We start from the raw sequence: 14,181 nt of genomic DNA on the forward strand, positions 1-14,181 counted from the left end.
TGACTAAATTTGTGCATCTCGGGCTCATTTGGGTTCAATATAGCAACAGTTCTTGAAAAATAAGAGGCATATTTTAATGTGCATCGTCATAGCAGTAAAACCACTGGATTGGCTATGTATTACAAATTTCTCCTCTTGAAATCTAACATTCCTTTTTTGAAGTTAATATTGTTTTTTTGTTTGTTGTGTCTAATTTTGTCTATTTAAAAAAAAACCCCAAAGGGATCATTAAAATGTATTATAAGTAAGTATTAAGAGGTCATTTAATGCATTTAATAGTTAAAGTTTAATTTTTGATCAATTTCTAAGCCTGGCTTATTTTACACAATGAAATGTTTTTTGTTTTGTTTGTTTCCTCATAAACGTTCGTTTTAATAAAGGGCGTATCAGAGGATAAATGAGTAAGGCTTACTTTCTCTGACTGGTAAAACATCAGGAAACACGGCTGAGTGATGTGGGGGGAAGTGGGTTCAATCTGACCGGCAGGGCAGCACATTCCGGACATATTTCCCTTCTCGTGTGCTGCTCAGTCAAGAATGAGTCCTCGGAAAAGCCAAAAATGATTCCTGATGGGCGTGACGCGCCGGGATGTTGGAATAAGGAGGCTCCACCCATCTTTCTGGACCATGTGGTTCCCTGTTGCTGAGCCCATAAGCTGAGAGGGAAACAGATGCAACAGTAGCTGTCAGGATGGCTGAGATCTTTGTTAGCGTGTTTATCTGCGCTGCGACTTCGCTCTTGCTCCTATAACTCTCTATATGGGCAACCCTAAGCCTCCCTGCGCCAGCTTTCGCAACAAACTCTGTACAATTTGGGGATCCGGTGAAAGCTCCTGACAGCTGCGCTCCGTGCCCAGGGGAGGATGGGCAGACGTGAGTCGCACAGCAGAGGCGCGATGAACCCCAGCCACCTCTCCGTGCTCGGCTGCCTGCAGGACTCGGCGTCCAGCGGCCACCACCACCAGCAGCACCACCTCGGCGAGCAGCTCTGTGGGACGGACAGCGGTCACCCATGCGGCGCAGACAGGAGGCAAAGGAAGGCGGACCTGGCCGCGGCGGCAGCGCCGGTGGAAGTGAAGAAGCACCAGCATAAACACAACCTGAAGCACCGCTATGAGGTGATGGAGACGCTGGGAAAAGGCACCTACGGCAAAGTCAAAAAAGCGGTGGAGAGAGCCAGCATGAGAACAGTGAGTAATGTAACAGTTGTAGGATTTATATTTTGTACACGAAATAGTTCCTAAAATGTAGCAGTGAAGCAATCAGTTTTTGAAATGTTGCAAGGGCGTCTTTAGAAAGTTTTTTTTTTTTAAGGAAGGACAAATGGGAGGTGGGCTGATAATCACGAGGTGGTTCACCAAACCAAAATGTTTGACAACAAAGTAATTAAATACAAATCTCTGTAGAATCACATTGTTCAAACAACCAAATAGTTTCTGAGTTCATGTTTTTAAGCACATGAATCCCAGGTTCCAGATGATGCCATTGCGAGGGATGAACATACAAAAGGGGGGCCAGATGAAGGACAAAACAGAAATACATATAATCAGATGTTGCTCTGTTGTCTACTAAATTCATGAACCAGGGGTGTGTGTCATTAAATTTGTAACCACCCATTTGGTGGGGGGCTTAGGTGACGCTTTGTGGTCCCTGTGTCTATATCTGCTTGCTGTGGTTCTTAATTATTGATGCTGAATGCTTGCTTCCTGTTCTGCCAGGCTGAAATGCCTTTGCTCTGACTCACTCAGTGCTTGGGGTAAGAACCCTACAATCAGCCTCCAACAGTGGTTTGACCCAGTTCACCGGAAACCAGCAAAAAACAATCTTATGCATTGACAGATATTGTCTATTTTACTTCCGAACTGCAGATTCTGACAGTGGGCAGATTACTTGTTTTACTAGTGGATTTCTGCTGCAATCTGACCACCAAGAGGCACAGTGCTTTTACTTCTCTACCCTCTGTTTTGGACAACAAACACATGCCAGTAGTGGGAAGCTTTTGGGAAATTAGAGCTTGGAATTTGTTCTTGACACTTCACCTCTAACGCTAAGCATCTAATTGGAATGGGAGAAAACAAGGCTTGAAGAGCAGCTCTTGAGTGTGTGTGTGTCTGGGTGTGTGTGTATGTGTGTGGGGGGGGTGTGTGTGTGTGTGTGTGTGTGAGCAGGGTGAGAGGGTTTGTTAGGACATGGGGAAAATGCTGAATTCCTTGTGCCATTAGCCAGCGCATACCAAGGATTCTTTGAAACAAAACGGACATTATTTTTGGAAACAAGGCTAGGGGGCTGTTGTTTGAGCTCAGCAAAAAGGGCAGAGGAGGAGAAGGTAGAGGAGAGTTTTACAGCAAATTGAAGATGAGACAGTGGTTTTAGATTTGGGATCAGAATTACCAACGTGCCAGAAACATCACAGGATTAGAACAAAACTAATAAAAAAATATTTAAAAAATGAAAGATTCAGATTAAGATTTGACTAATTATATATGTGTCTGGTGTGCTTTATTCCTTAATATATAATTGTATCAGATGTTTATAGGTCCTAAGTTGTACTGCAATATTTTAAAAGAAAAACAACAGTTCTGTTTTGCATTGTCTTGCAAGACCATTGTCTTTACACCAAGCAGAGGCTTGGAAAAATTGTAATCATTATTAAATTAAATTATAATTATTTTATGTTCCGACATGTTAGAACAACGGACATGAATGTATTTTGATGGGAATGACCAACAGAAAAAGGCTCAGAATTTTTTGATGAAAAAGGAAAATTATACATGCTTTACATTTTTTTAAAATGAAGAGAAACATGAAAAGTGCATTGTGTTCAGCACCCGAGTGAACCTGCAAATTTATAAAAACACTGCACCCACGGCTGAAGGTATTTTGCCAAGTCTTAAAAAGTTTACTTCCAGGGTAGTCCTGCTTTTAATGCTGTGATCTTCCCACTAACTCTTTTTCAATGTCTGACTTTCCAGACTTGGAGCAAACTGCAAATCCAACTTCTTCAGGTTTTCAAATCGCAAAAGAAAAACATGGCAAAAAGGATCTTCGCATTTACCGCTTATTGCATTTTTTGAACACCTCAGTATATTTTAATAGAATCCCAAAGCCAAATCCTCTGCTTCCCCCCTGAGTGAGATGATGAAGACCTACTTCCTTTAACGTCAAATTACTACAGTGTGCCTGTCTTGGTCCAGATCCCTGTAAGCAGCACATAGCACAGTTTGTAATTCTTGGCTATGAAAGGAACAGCTTAAGGCTCTGTGTTTAGCCTAGCACTGAGGTCCAGGGTCTGTTTGGCAACGATCCCATCTAATCCCACAGCTAAATCTTTCGCAGATGCTTTAGTGACTCTTGGGATGCATATGTGTGCCTCTCCATGTATGTCCATGTCAGGAAATCTTAGACTTCAATGATGACTTGACACAGAAAACCATGTCAGTTTTTCAGCCTCCTGAAGAAGAGAGAAAGGAGGATGGAGCTGTAAACTCGTTACTCTCACCCCGAAATAGCCTCTGGATTTCTACCTCTTTTGCTCTCACTTAAAGCACAACTCTGATCAGCTCTCAGTGACTCATGCAAGTTGCAGCTTATGTTTCCTGCATTTGTAAAGCAGCGATTCTAATCTCAGAATTTGTCACTCAGCTCATTATTTGGAAGAACAATGAGGCACAGCGGTGCTTCTGATATCTGCACACAGCGGTGTGAGCTCATACAAGTGCACACATTCTCAATCTTCCCCTATTGAAACTTGTCAAGAAGGGTGAGCAATGCCCTCTTTATGCAAATGTTCAGTGGCTAATGCTAGGCTAATGTTGACAGCAAAACACAACTTGTTTTTGCTCTATAATTTGTCCTGCTATTTCCTTTCCATTTGTTCTTTTTGCAAAATTTGATTCAGCATCTCATTTTATCCATCCATTTGTTTTGTATAATTTCCTACTAGACATATTCTGACAATAAAACACACCTGGGTGACAAAGTATTGATTTTCACTGCCGGATTTCACAAAAATATAAAGTTTTTATAGACACAAGAAAACTGGTAATCCTGACTTGTGTGTGTATCTGTGTTAATGACGTCGGATGAGCAGAGTTTGACTTTGGTCAGTGTAGATTCTGCAGTATTCAGGTCCCATCCCAATTTGCCCTGATTCTCTTCACAAATCACTTCCGTGTGTTTTAATGTTGACAAATCTTCCTGCTATCCATGCAGTGTTTTCCCATACTGTGGAACAAACACCTCCAAAAATAAATGTCAGTGGAAACTTGTTTTTGGAAGGATAGCCTCTATCTTAATTAAATATTGATTTACAATAATTTGGGAAAACAAATGCAAAAAAACCCACATTGCTTTACAGGTGACAAATTACATCTGAAGTAAGTTTGATTGATTTCACAAAATGAAAACTCTGTCTATTGCATTTAAATGGTGAAATAAAGGGCTTCTACTAATGAATTCCACTTGTCACACTATTCCCTTGTTGCTCTGGCTATTCAGGTCAGCAAATCACTAGCTAGCCAAAACTGGACAAGTGCCATTCGGCTGATAACTGCTCAGCATATGGACTGCAGACTGCAGCCCAGCAATGGAGATTTTACTTCAGCACAAAATCTCAGTTAATGTGGGAAAATGTCTCTAAATGTCTCCAGTTTGACCGTCGAAAATGCAAAGCATTCCCAAAAGCAGCAATTTCCCTTCATTACGTAGCTTCCTCATCAATTATGGAAGGTCAGGCCAGTCGCAGGAATTCAGTGGCTTGTGTTCGCCTTGCACGACTGCAGCAAACGGAGCGTGTGAATTGTGTCTTCCTGTGTCCCGTAGACATTTTTCCAGCAGCTGAGAATGCTACAAGAGTGACCTTGGGAAGGAGCTATGAGGACGCTCAGGGGGCCGATGTGATATTTAAGCAGCAACATCATCTGTGTGTTTAAATGTCAACTCTGCTTGTGCACATCTTGTGGTGTGTATTAATCTAAAGTTAAATTCTGACGTCCGCTCTTTGCTCCTCTCCTTCGTGCTATTTCTGTAAGAGTTCCTCTATCCAGAGCGGTTTAGTGGCTCATGTCGGGGGAGATCTCTTGTGGTGCTCCTGTATGTGTGGATTTAGGAGGTTGGGGGGCCTACATTGGGGTACAGCATGAGTCTGGGATTAAAGAAGAGGAGTGTTAACTCCACAGCTGTCAACCTTCTGCTTCTGAGCGTGCTCACTTCCCTGGACAGCAGCCTCTAAACCAACATAATCACCTCTAATACCCACAGATTTTATTTGTGCAAGAGAGTGTGTATAACTGTGCTTCTAGTATGCATGTAAGCTTGTGCAAAAACACAGATTTTTAGAAGTTAAAAGAAAAATAAACCGTATCACCCAGTTTCCCACGTGGTACCTCCAGAACTAGCTTTGCAAAGATTAAATTCATTTTGAACATTTTTTTATACTCAGTTGAACGTTTTCATTCCCAGGTGGCAATCAAGTCGATCCGAAAAGAACGCATCACCGACGATCTGGACCGGATTCACATCCAGAGAGAGATTGAGATCACCTCCTCACTCCGACACTCCAACATCATACGCTTCCATGAGGGTAAGACCGTGTTGCATAAGTAGAGGGAGGCATAAATATCACTTATTCAAGTGATATTATGTTCACTCAGCTCACATAAATATTTTGTCTTCATTGTTCTTGAAGACAAAAACAACAATGACTTCATCCAACTAAGATTGATCTAGTGACTTAGATGGCTTCCTGATCTGTGCATTTAAAAAAACATTTTTTTCCCAATACAACTTAAATCGCATTGATACTTATTAATGTGTGACTTTAGATATAGTCACACAGATAAATTAAGATAAATTATGTTTTCTGGCTCACATAATTTCTTCATATTTTTCCATAATGCACAAAATGCACTCGAAAATTGACCCAAGTAGATCTACTGTAGGTAGTTCTTAAAATTTCTACATTTAGAGCTGAGGACCATGACAAATAGCACAGTAAATTAACATTTTTCTGAGCATTTTACATCTATTATCCATAGCTGAAATTAAATTTCATTGATATTTGACTGCACATATCATCGGAGTGAAAAAAGGGGTTTTTGATCCCTGTTTTTAACAAGCCCATGAAAATTAATCTAAAAAAATGTTTGTCCATCCATCTAAATAAACAGTGTTTGTTTGTGAACCCCCAAGTCAACAGAAATATCTACAGTAAACTCAGTAAATTTCTATATTTACTGTAAAAAAAAATATCAAATTGGGTCTGAGTACTCCCCTAATTCAAGTCTCGAAAAGTCTGGAATTAGATCATGAAAAATGTGTGGAAACCCTGCCTGTGAAACCTTTCTTGCGTTCTGTGTTGACAGTTTTCGAGAGCCGGGATAAGATTGTGATAGTGATGGAGTACGCCAGCAGAGGGGAGCTGTACGACTACATACAGGAGAGGAAGCGACTGCCGGAAACAGAAGCCAGAAGCATCTTCAGGCAGATTGCTTCAGCCGTCCACTACTGCCACAAGGTCAGACACGCATACGCTCCTCAAATGTGCCACAGAAACTGAGTATAAACTGGGGCAACACATGATCGCACGTGGCGAGTATTCAGCTGAGCGTTAGTAAATACTGTAATGCTAAATCCACTAAATCCTAATCATAATACTGTGCTGAAACCTGACTTTAGTTTCAGATCTCTCTGGTTTTGGAGCACATTAGGCTCTGATTGCTGTTTGCAGTCACATATTTACATATTCACCGACCTCCTTTATGAAATGGCGAAGAACCAAATCCTTCTTTTCTGTTGTTGATGTCAACATTAAATTAGCAGCTTTGCCAAAAAGCAGGAATTACCAGGGAAATGCCTAAATCCAGTTAATACACAGCAGCAGCTAGAGAGAAGCTGTGCCTGACAGTCAGCTGACCTGGAAGTAACAAATGCGTTTTGTTACTTGTTGATTTTTCACAAATTCAACATATTAAACTCAAATTAACATCCAACTCCTGCAGTTTGCAGGGAGGAGGGAATTTGCTGTCCTGCTGCTCTTAAGTATATTCTTAAAATAGAAACAAATGTTCTGGCATGAATGAATAATTGAATGTGCTGCCGAAGTATGCAGGGCACACTGAGGTATTTTCAGCACTTCCAGCGTTTTCTGTTCCATAAAATGAGTCATGATGAAAATAAGGATAAACCGATTTATCAAATATACTAGTTTTGTTTTTGTATGTTCACGAGAACAATAATATTTATAGTAATAAACTTGCATAAAGACTTTGACTATGTGCAGAAAACACATTGTGGAGACATGGGTCATTTCCTTCACAAAAGTGCACCAAAGAGGATGAAATTAATGAAAGAATGGAGTCTCTGAGTTTCTTTGCGTCACTCGACTTCCTGGGTGGTCATACATATCTATTGAGGCCTTGTCTTTTCCTGTGAATCACTGCCAACTCAGTATCTATGGAAACACTCAATCCTTCAACAAACCTTTCCTCCAAAAGGAGCTGAAAGTTGTTTTTTTTCGCCTCTGATTTTCCAGACTCCACATGTCTCCTGACTTGTTGGCACCAGTCAGGAGATTGAGTCATCGCCAGATTAAAAAAAAAAAGCCCAAACTAATTGTTTCTCTGCCTGAGAACCTGCCTCAACGTTCTGGTGTTCTGTCTCTGCTCTCTTGCAGAATGGTGTCGTGCATCGAGACCTCAAGCTGGAGAACATCCTTTTAGATCAAGATTTAAATGTTAAGGTAAGGCTGAGCAAATCCTGCTAATTATATTTGAAAAACATCATTAAGTCAGATCAGCTTTCTGATCTGACTTAATGCTGTTTAATATTTGTTCAGAATCAACACATTACATTCGAAACTAACTTTTATTTAAATTCATTTTGATAAACATCCCACCCCCCAAAATAAAGGTAAACTTTTGCATGAAAACAGTTTTTCACCAATGGAGCGATATGTGTAGCTCTCTATCAAAAGATAGAAAAAAGGTGAACATTCTGAACATGCGTGTAAAGACTTTATCCCCTCGGTAATAACAATGTTATTTTTATACTATCCGCACCGAACCCCAGTAAACATTGTGCAGAGTCTTATAAAGTTACCCAGGGGATGTTTTCTTGCCTTGCCTGGACGTTACTGGCCTTATATGGGAGCCGTTCATGGCCAACGGGGAACGCAAAGAATCCAGCAGCAATCTGGGCAGACAGTTTAAAAAAGCAGTATGTGCAGACTTCCCAGCAGTTCTTCATTCATTACTTACCTAACCTAAACAAGCTCACCACACTGACCTCTCACACCATGTGCTGCAGGAAATGACCAACACTCATGTGTTTGTCTTATGTCTGCACAATAGAAAAATGCTTAATGGCATGAGTAAGAAAATGGCATGATCTAAATAATTTGAGTCTGGGTCAGTTTAGACTCTTGTGTGCATTGCTGTGTCTGACTGCAGTGAATACTTTAGGAAAATTAGCAAATTATGACGACAATTGATCACTTTCACTGTGGAAAACCGCCCTTAACGAAGGACACTTTGCAGAGCACATAACATTTCTGAGCGATTTAGCCAACCTGTTCAGAATTTTTGAATAAATTATGGGTTTATTTAATAAATTAGAATATTCTAATTTATCAAATAAATTAGAATATTAGACCCATTCAGTAAATTAGAATATTATTGAAAGGTTTGTTCATTTTAATAAGCCTATCACCAATTGAAACATATTATATAAATGAATTAGTCAAAGACTTGTGTTTTAACATCTGTGTTTCTTTTAATCATGATGATTTTCTGCTAACAGCTAACGAAAACACGACATTTAAGATCAAAATATTACATCAGACCACTAAAAAACAGAAATATGGTTTTAAAAAATTAATACCTGCTTAAATGTCGTTATTTATCAAAAGGTACTTTTAATCTGACAAGCAAGAGTCATCAGGACATATATTCTAATTTACTGAATTTGACAGCATCAATAGCACATTAAACCTCACATTGACCTCAATGTGCAATCAATAACACTTTAATGTATGTGTTACTGCAGACAAAAAAGTAAAGTACATATGGTTCAAAGTTTTGATAATCTGCTTAGTTTTTCATATTTTGCAGATCTTCACCTCTAATATTTTTAGGTTGGAGTTAAGCTGGTTTCCTTGGTCTTTCTAAAGTTTTCTAGCATCTATTAATAAACTTGGACATCACGTGAAGCCATCTGAGACGTCTAAACCTTGTTGGAACAAGTGAAGGAACGTTATGATCATGCATCTCAAATACACACTGTTATTGCCACTGTATAAATAAATAAAGGCCACAGAGCTACATTGTATACACAATGTCACCTTCTGTATTTAGGTCTCTGTTGTTGTGGGCCTTCGTGTGATGGAAAAAATGTTGGCATGTATTTTTAACACCAGAGCTTGTGATAGTGGGCTGGTGTGCATGTTAATAATCTCTTCAGATAGAGTCGGGGCACTGTGTGTGTGGTTATGTCTCCTCGCAGCCTGGATGAGTGGTTGTTCCGTTACGTAAGCGTGCAAGCAGCACCAGGCTGATGTTTTTGGCTCTTCTCTTTCCCTGCTCGCACATTAACTGACAAAAATCTTCACAGAGCTATTTTTGGACCATTTAAAATAGCTGTGAGTTATTGTGCTTTCAGTATATGACTACATTCGTAGAGAATAGACACTGAAAAGGAATCCAGATTACAGGATGTGAGTGGTAACTTGAATGTGCACGCAAGCCGAAAGTTTGCGTTTTTGTAATGTTATTGTGTTTATTGTTTATGTTGTTTTGTTTTCCGTCTTCTCTCTGCAGCTTGCCGATTTTGGCCTTTCCAATAATTTCCAGACGGGCTCCCTGCTGCAGACCTACTGTGGAAGTCCTCTCTATGCTGCTCCAGAGATAGTTAAGGGGCTGCCGTACACCGGACCAGAGGTGGGCCAGTCTACATGGTGGCCTAAAACACCAGTTACTGGGAATGTAATTTCTGTAGGATAGATCAAAATTATTGTTTGAACTTTGGGATTTCTAAATGCAGTGTAAAAAAGTGCTTTTAGAAATAGTTTCCCCATCACTACTTCTTATGGCAGCAAATCACTTTTGATTTCATCAATCTCATCATGGATAGGATCCCAATTATATAGCTTCCTGAGATCTCACAGCCTTAATTCTGCCTGTTTTCTTTCTGATTTTTAGTTATATGTGAATATAATGTGTATATTGTATATATATGCTTATTCTTCCAGATATGTGGTTATACCATTTTTCAGATATTTCACAGACAATGAATCGGTCAATATCCTCTCTGTGTAATAATACTTCCCGGTTTCCTTCATTCACATCCCTTGTCTTTCTTCCTGTTGTGTTATTTCCTTTTCTTACTCCTGGTATGGCACTACGTCAGCTTTTGTTGTTCCACCGGATTTCCTGCTCGAGCATAACTGAAGTTTACGTGAATAAATTCATTACATCGTTACTTTATATCTGTTCTGCATTCTGTGATTCATCTGCGTTTTGCTGCTGTTAGCCTGCTTTTTATGATAAAAATCAGAGCAGCCTTTGGTTTGAATAAAGTTGTGGGCACAATTTTATTTGTCAGAATGCACCCATTGAAAGTGATCACTCCAAATGGATAATAAAAAAATATGAACTCACAAACAAACCCTTTACGAAGATCAATGCAAAAAATATTTCGTTGCATTGATATTTCTCACATAAAGCTCACTGTTTTAATAGAAGACATTAATTTACTCTTGTTGTGTGTTAGGTGGACTGCTGGGCTCTCGGGGTACTGTTGTATGCGTTAGTTTACAGCAGTATGCCTTTTGATGGGGCAAATCACAAAAAACTGACTGAGCAGATCAGCCAAGGCCGCTACTGCAGACCCAACCCGCCTTCAGGTAAATCAATAAAACATTCACCTCCAATAAAACGTCTTTAAGGTGTATCAGCTGTGATTGCTTTTTGTTAAGCCTCTTTAAAAAGCTGTTGATCTGTTCCTCCCAGACGCCTGTGCCCTCATTGACTGGCTGCTGACGGTACGTGCAGATGAGAGGGCCACGATCGAGGATGTAGCCCACCACTGGTGGGTAAACTGGGGCTACGATGAGAGTGTATGTGACTGCCCCACATCTCCGCACCAAGAATGCCCTTCCCCCTTGCTGGCCCGCTACATCGACTGGCAGAATCAGGTCGGCAAAGCTGGCGAAATGACATCTGACCCTGGAAGCAGGACTTTGGACTCCTCCTGTCGTCCTCAGCTAACAGCAAACTCATTTTACTTCAGTTTACCTTTTAAAAATGACTGTGGAGGAGGAGCAAGGGTCCGTGAAGGAGCTTCTAACCTCAGAAAGTCACGCAAGGAGAATGCAATTCCACAGACCGCCATGGGAGCCTGCACTGATATTGGTTCAGCAGCTGTGTCTCCTGCTCCAATGGCCACTTCCACCCCAGAAAGAAGAAAACCCAAAGGCATTCTGAAGCATCAGAGGAGTTTAGATTCAGTCTTTCACAACTCTCCAAAAGAAAACTCTTCCTCCCAAATGTGCAATACTCTCCCTCACCCTCATCGGACACAAACACTTGTTCACACGCGTGCAGATGTCTTGTCTAAAACCCTTCCTCACCCGCCTACGTTCAGTCAGCCTTCTTCTAAGATGCCAAAGAAAGGAATACTAAAAAGTCGGGGCTCGGGTTATAACTTAGCCCCTGATCAATATTGTTCTGGAGAAAGAGTACAAGAGCGCGATGCAGATCAGTCAGGTTCCCACAAGACTTTCCCGGCTGCAGAAGAGAGTCCCAACATGCGAACAGAGGCAGTAAGGAGACGGAAAGGTATTCTGAAACGTAACGGCAAGTTCTCTCGCAGTCTGGATCTTCCTGACAATCCCAATTCATCTGACTGTTTGGCACCTGCAGTGTTCCCCGAGGCCCTCCAGCAGCTCCTGCCGTCCTCAGGGGACGCCGAGGGCCGACGCAGCCGCCCCTCCAGTGTGATCAGCGAGGACAGCCTCTTCTCCTCTGATTCCTTTGATCTGCTGGACCTCAGCGCTCAGTCAGAACCCAGGATTTTCTCCCAGGGGCGGCGGCACAGTGGGGGCGGCTCTGAGGAGAACGAGGCGGACGAGGTTAAAGGAAACAAAAAAGGACAGAAATAATAAATTAATGGATCTGTGATACTGTGATAACCAGTACCTGTTGTGTTGAAAAGAGTGAAGGATCCTGATCTCTGGAACACTGCAATTGCTGACATTGACTGGGAATGTGAAGCACCATTTGTGATCGTATTTGCACCTACAAGCACATGACCAAGGGGGTCCACCAGCCACCTCTGAGATCAAATCTGCTCACTTTGATATCGTCTGCACAGTGAAACATCACCTACTGTACGCAATGCATGTGAACTAGAAATGTGAGGACCAACAAATGTTAGTTTTTAAAAGTTTTTCGAAAACTTTTAAAACTTTTTTTTGAGTTATCTTTAAGTGCATAGTTCAGATATTTGTTTACAGTGATAACCCTTTGCGATGTCCACAACTCAACGTATTTACATGACAGTATTTGCAATTGATCTAATTAGCTTTTTTTTATATTTCAGATGCAAATATTAACTAAACCGACTTGTGTATAATATTTATGAACAAAATTGGTTTTTACTTTATGAGCCTTATATGAAATTAATTGATTCTAGCATATTAGGATATTTTATTACGCAGATTTAAGGCCCCTTTGTTGTTACGGTGGAAACCTTTGCCTTATTACAGCCAGGTTTTCATCTAATGTTTCTTCTTGTGCAATTCTGCTCATGAGATATGTTTCGACGGGAAGGATTAGAGATTAATTTGTGACAAGAGCCAGGTGTTCAGCTACTCTGAAGTGCATTAAGGGCAATTTATATTTTATTTTGTGTTGCAATACTAAATAAGAAGATGAATTAAGCAGTAAAAGTAGTTCTGCTTCCTTTAACACCTGTATTTATTCCTCACAGTGTTGACTGTGTGCAATTTGCTCATTTGTACCTGAACAGATTAATGAGTTGCAGATTGGGTTTTTTTGTTTTGTTTTTATTTTTTGCTGTAACCGCACTTGTGCTGCTGTGGACGTTTAAGGTGATCTGTGCAAAAAGATGTGCTTTATAAAAAAAATAAGGATATTCCTTGTGTTGACCTATTTCATACTTGTTCTGCAACAGTTAATAAATTATTTGAATCAATACGTTGTCAGACTTTCATGTTTTATTCTGGTGAGAAAGCAAAAAAAGCACAAATCTGAAAATGAACTTGAGCCATTTAAAAACACGTGCATCAAGCTCATTATAATAAGTCATAGCGTAACATAATTAAAGAAACATTACAATAAAACATTAAACTTCCCACTGAACTTTTACTATTTACTTTTCAGTTCTTGTGTCCCGAGGAAACTGGTTCTGCTCAGCAGACTGGCTTCATTAAGGCTTTTCTTTGAGCAAAAATAGTTTTTCTAAAAGAAAAACAGTGAGTACAAGTTGCTGACATTTTTGGTCATTTTGTTTAAAGAGAAAAAACAAATCAAATGTAAAAGAAACTGCTTGGAAAAAAGTAAGCAGTCAGCCATTAATGAAGATGGATTTATTTTTCCTCTTTTGTTGAAAATATTCTCATAAGTCTCCCCTTTGGGGTCTCTGCAATATTTTAAAGTGTATTAAAATGGTTTCAATTTAATTATCTTATATATAGGCCATAAAGCGCTAAATATGTTCAGATTTTCCATGCCAGGTCACAAAATGCATTTAGCTTTGTGCATTTCTTTTTGTGAAACACACCGGTGGCAGTAATTTGTTCCATGATTTGTAGTTCTAGCTGGAGTGTTTGGGTATTATGCAGTGATAAAACTGCAACCCCTGCAGTGCAGGGAAGCAATAAAATATATCAACAGGAATCTAGTGCCAGACATTCAGTCTCCTTGCTGACCGGCAAAATAAATCTGCTCAGTAAACCGGCTTAAAATGTTATGTTTAGATGATTAAAATCAAATGATTATTTCTTATTATGTTATGCACTGCCAGTTTCTTCTTCATGAAAAGACGTATACATTAGCAGAAGATTCACTTTTATAATAGACAGCTAAAATCCTTTGACAATAGCTGTTGAATGAAGTTATATATACTCTGATAAAGGAACTGAAGTTAGGGATACCAGGTAAAACAG

General features: G+C 40.0%; 1 protein-coding gene across 1 annotated transcript; it reads left to right on the top strand.

Moving 5' to 3' along the window:
• The first annotated feature begins 635 nt into the window (after positions 1–635).
• On the top strand, positions 636–13,208 carry LOC116728006 (NUAK family SNF1-like kinase 1). Its single transcript, XM_032575718.1, has 7 exons — positions 636–1,189; positions 5,460–5,580; positions 6,362–6,513; positions 7,672–7,737; positions 9,812–9,931; positions 10,764–10,896; positions 11,003–13,208. Exons 1-7 carry the CDS (start codon positions 863–865, stop codon positions 12,151–12,153), a joined length of 2,070 nt encoding a protein of 689 aa, XP_032431609.1. The 5' UTR covers positions 636–862; the 3' UTR covers positions 12,154–13,208.
• The last annotated feature ends 973 nt before the right edge of the window (positions 13,209–14,181 follow it).

This window comes from Xiphophorus hellerii, chromosome 1 (genome assembly GCF_003331165.1).
Source record: "Xiphophorus hellerii strain 12219 chromosome 1, Xiphophorus_hellerii-4.1, whole genome shotgun sequence".
NCBI lineage: Eukaryota > Metazoa > Chordata > Actinopteri > Cyprinodontiformes > Poeciliidae > Xiphophorus > Xiphophorus hellerii.

Coding starts and splice junctions, on each gene's coding strand:
- LOC116728006 (XM_032575718.1), top strand. CDS start 863: ATGGGCAGACGTGAGTCGCACAGCAGAGGCGCGATGAACCCCAGCCAC. Junction 7,738..9,811: donor ATCAAGATTTAAATGTTAAG/GTAAGGCTGAGC, acceptor TTCTCTCTGCAG/CTTGCCGATTTTGGCCTTTC. Junction 10,897..11,002: donor CAGACCCAACCCGCCTTCAG/GTAAATCAATAA, acceptor TGTTCCTCCCAG/ACGCCTGTGCCCTCATTGAC.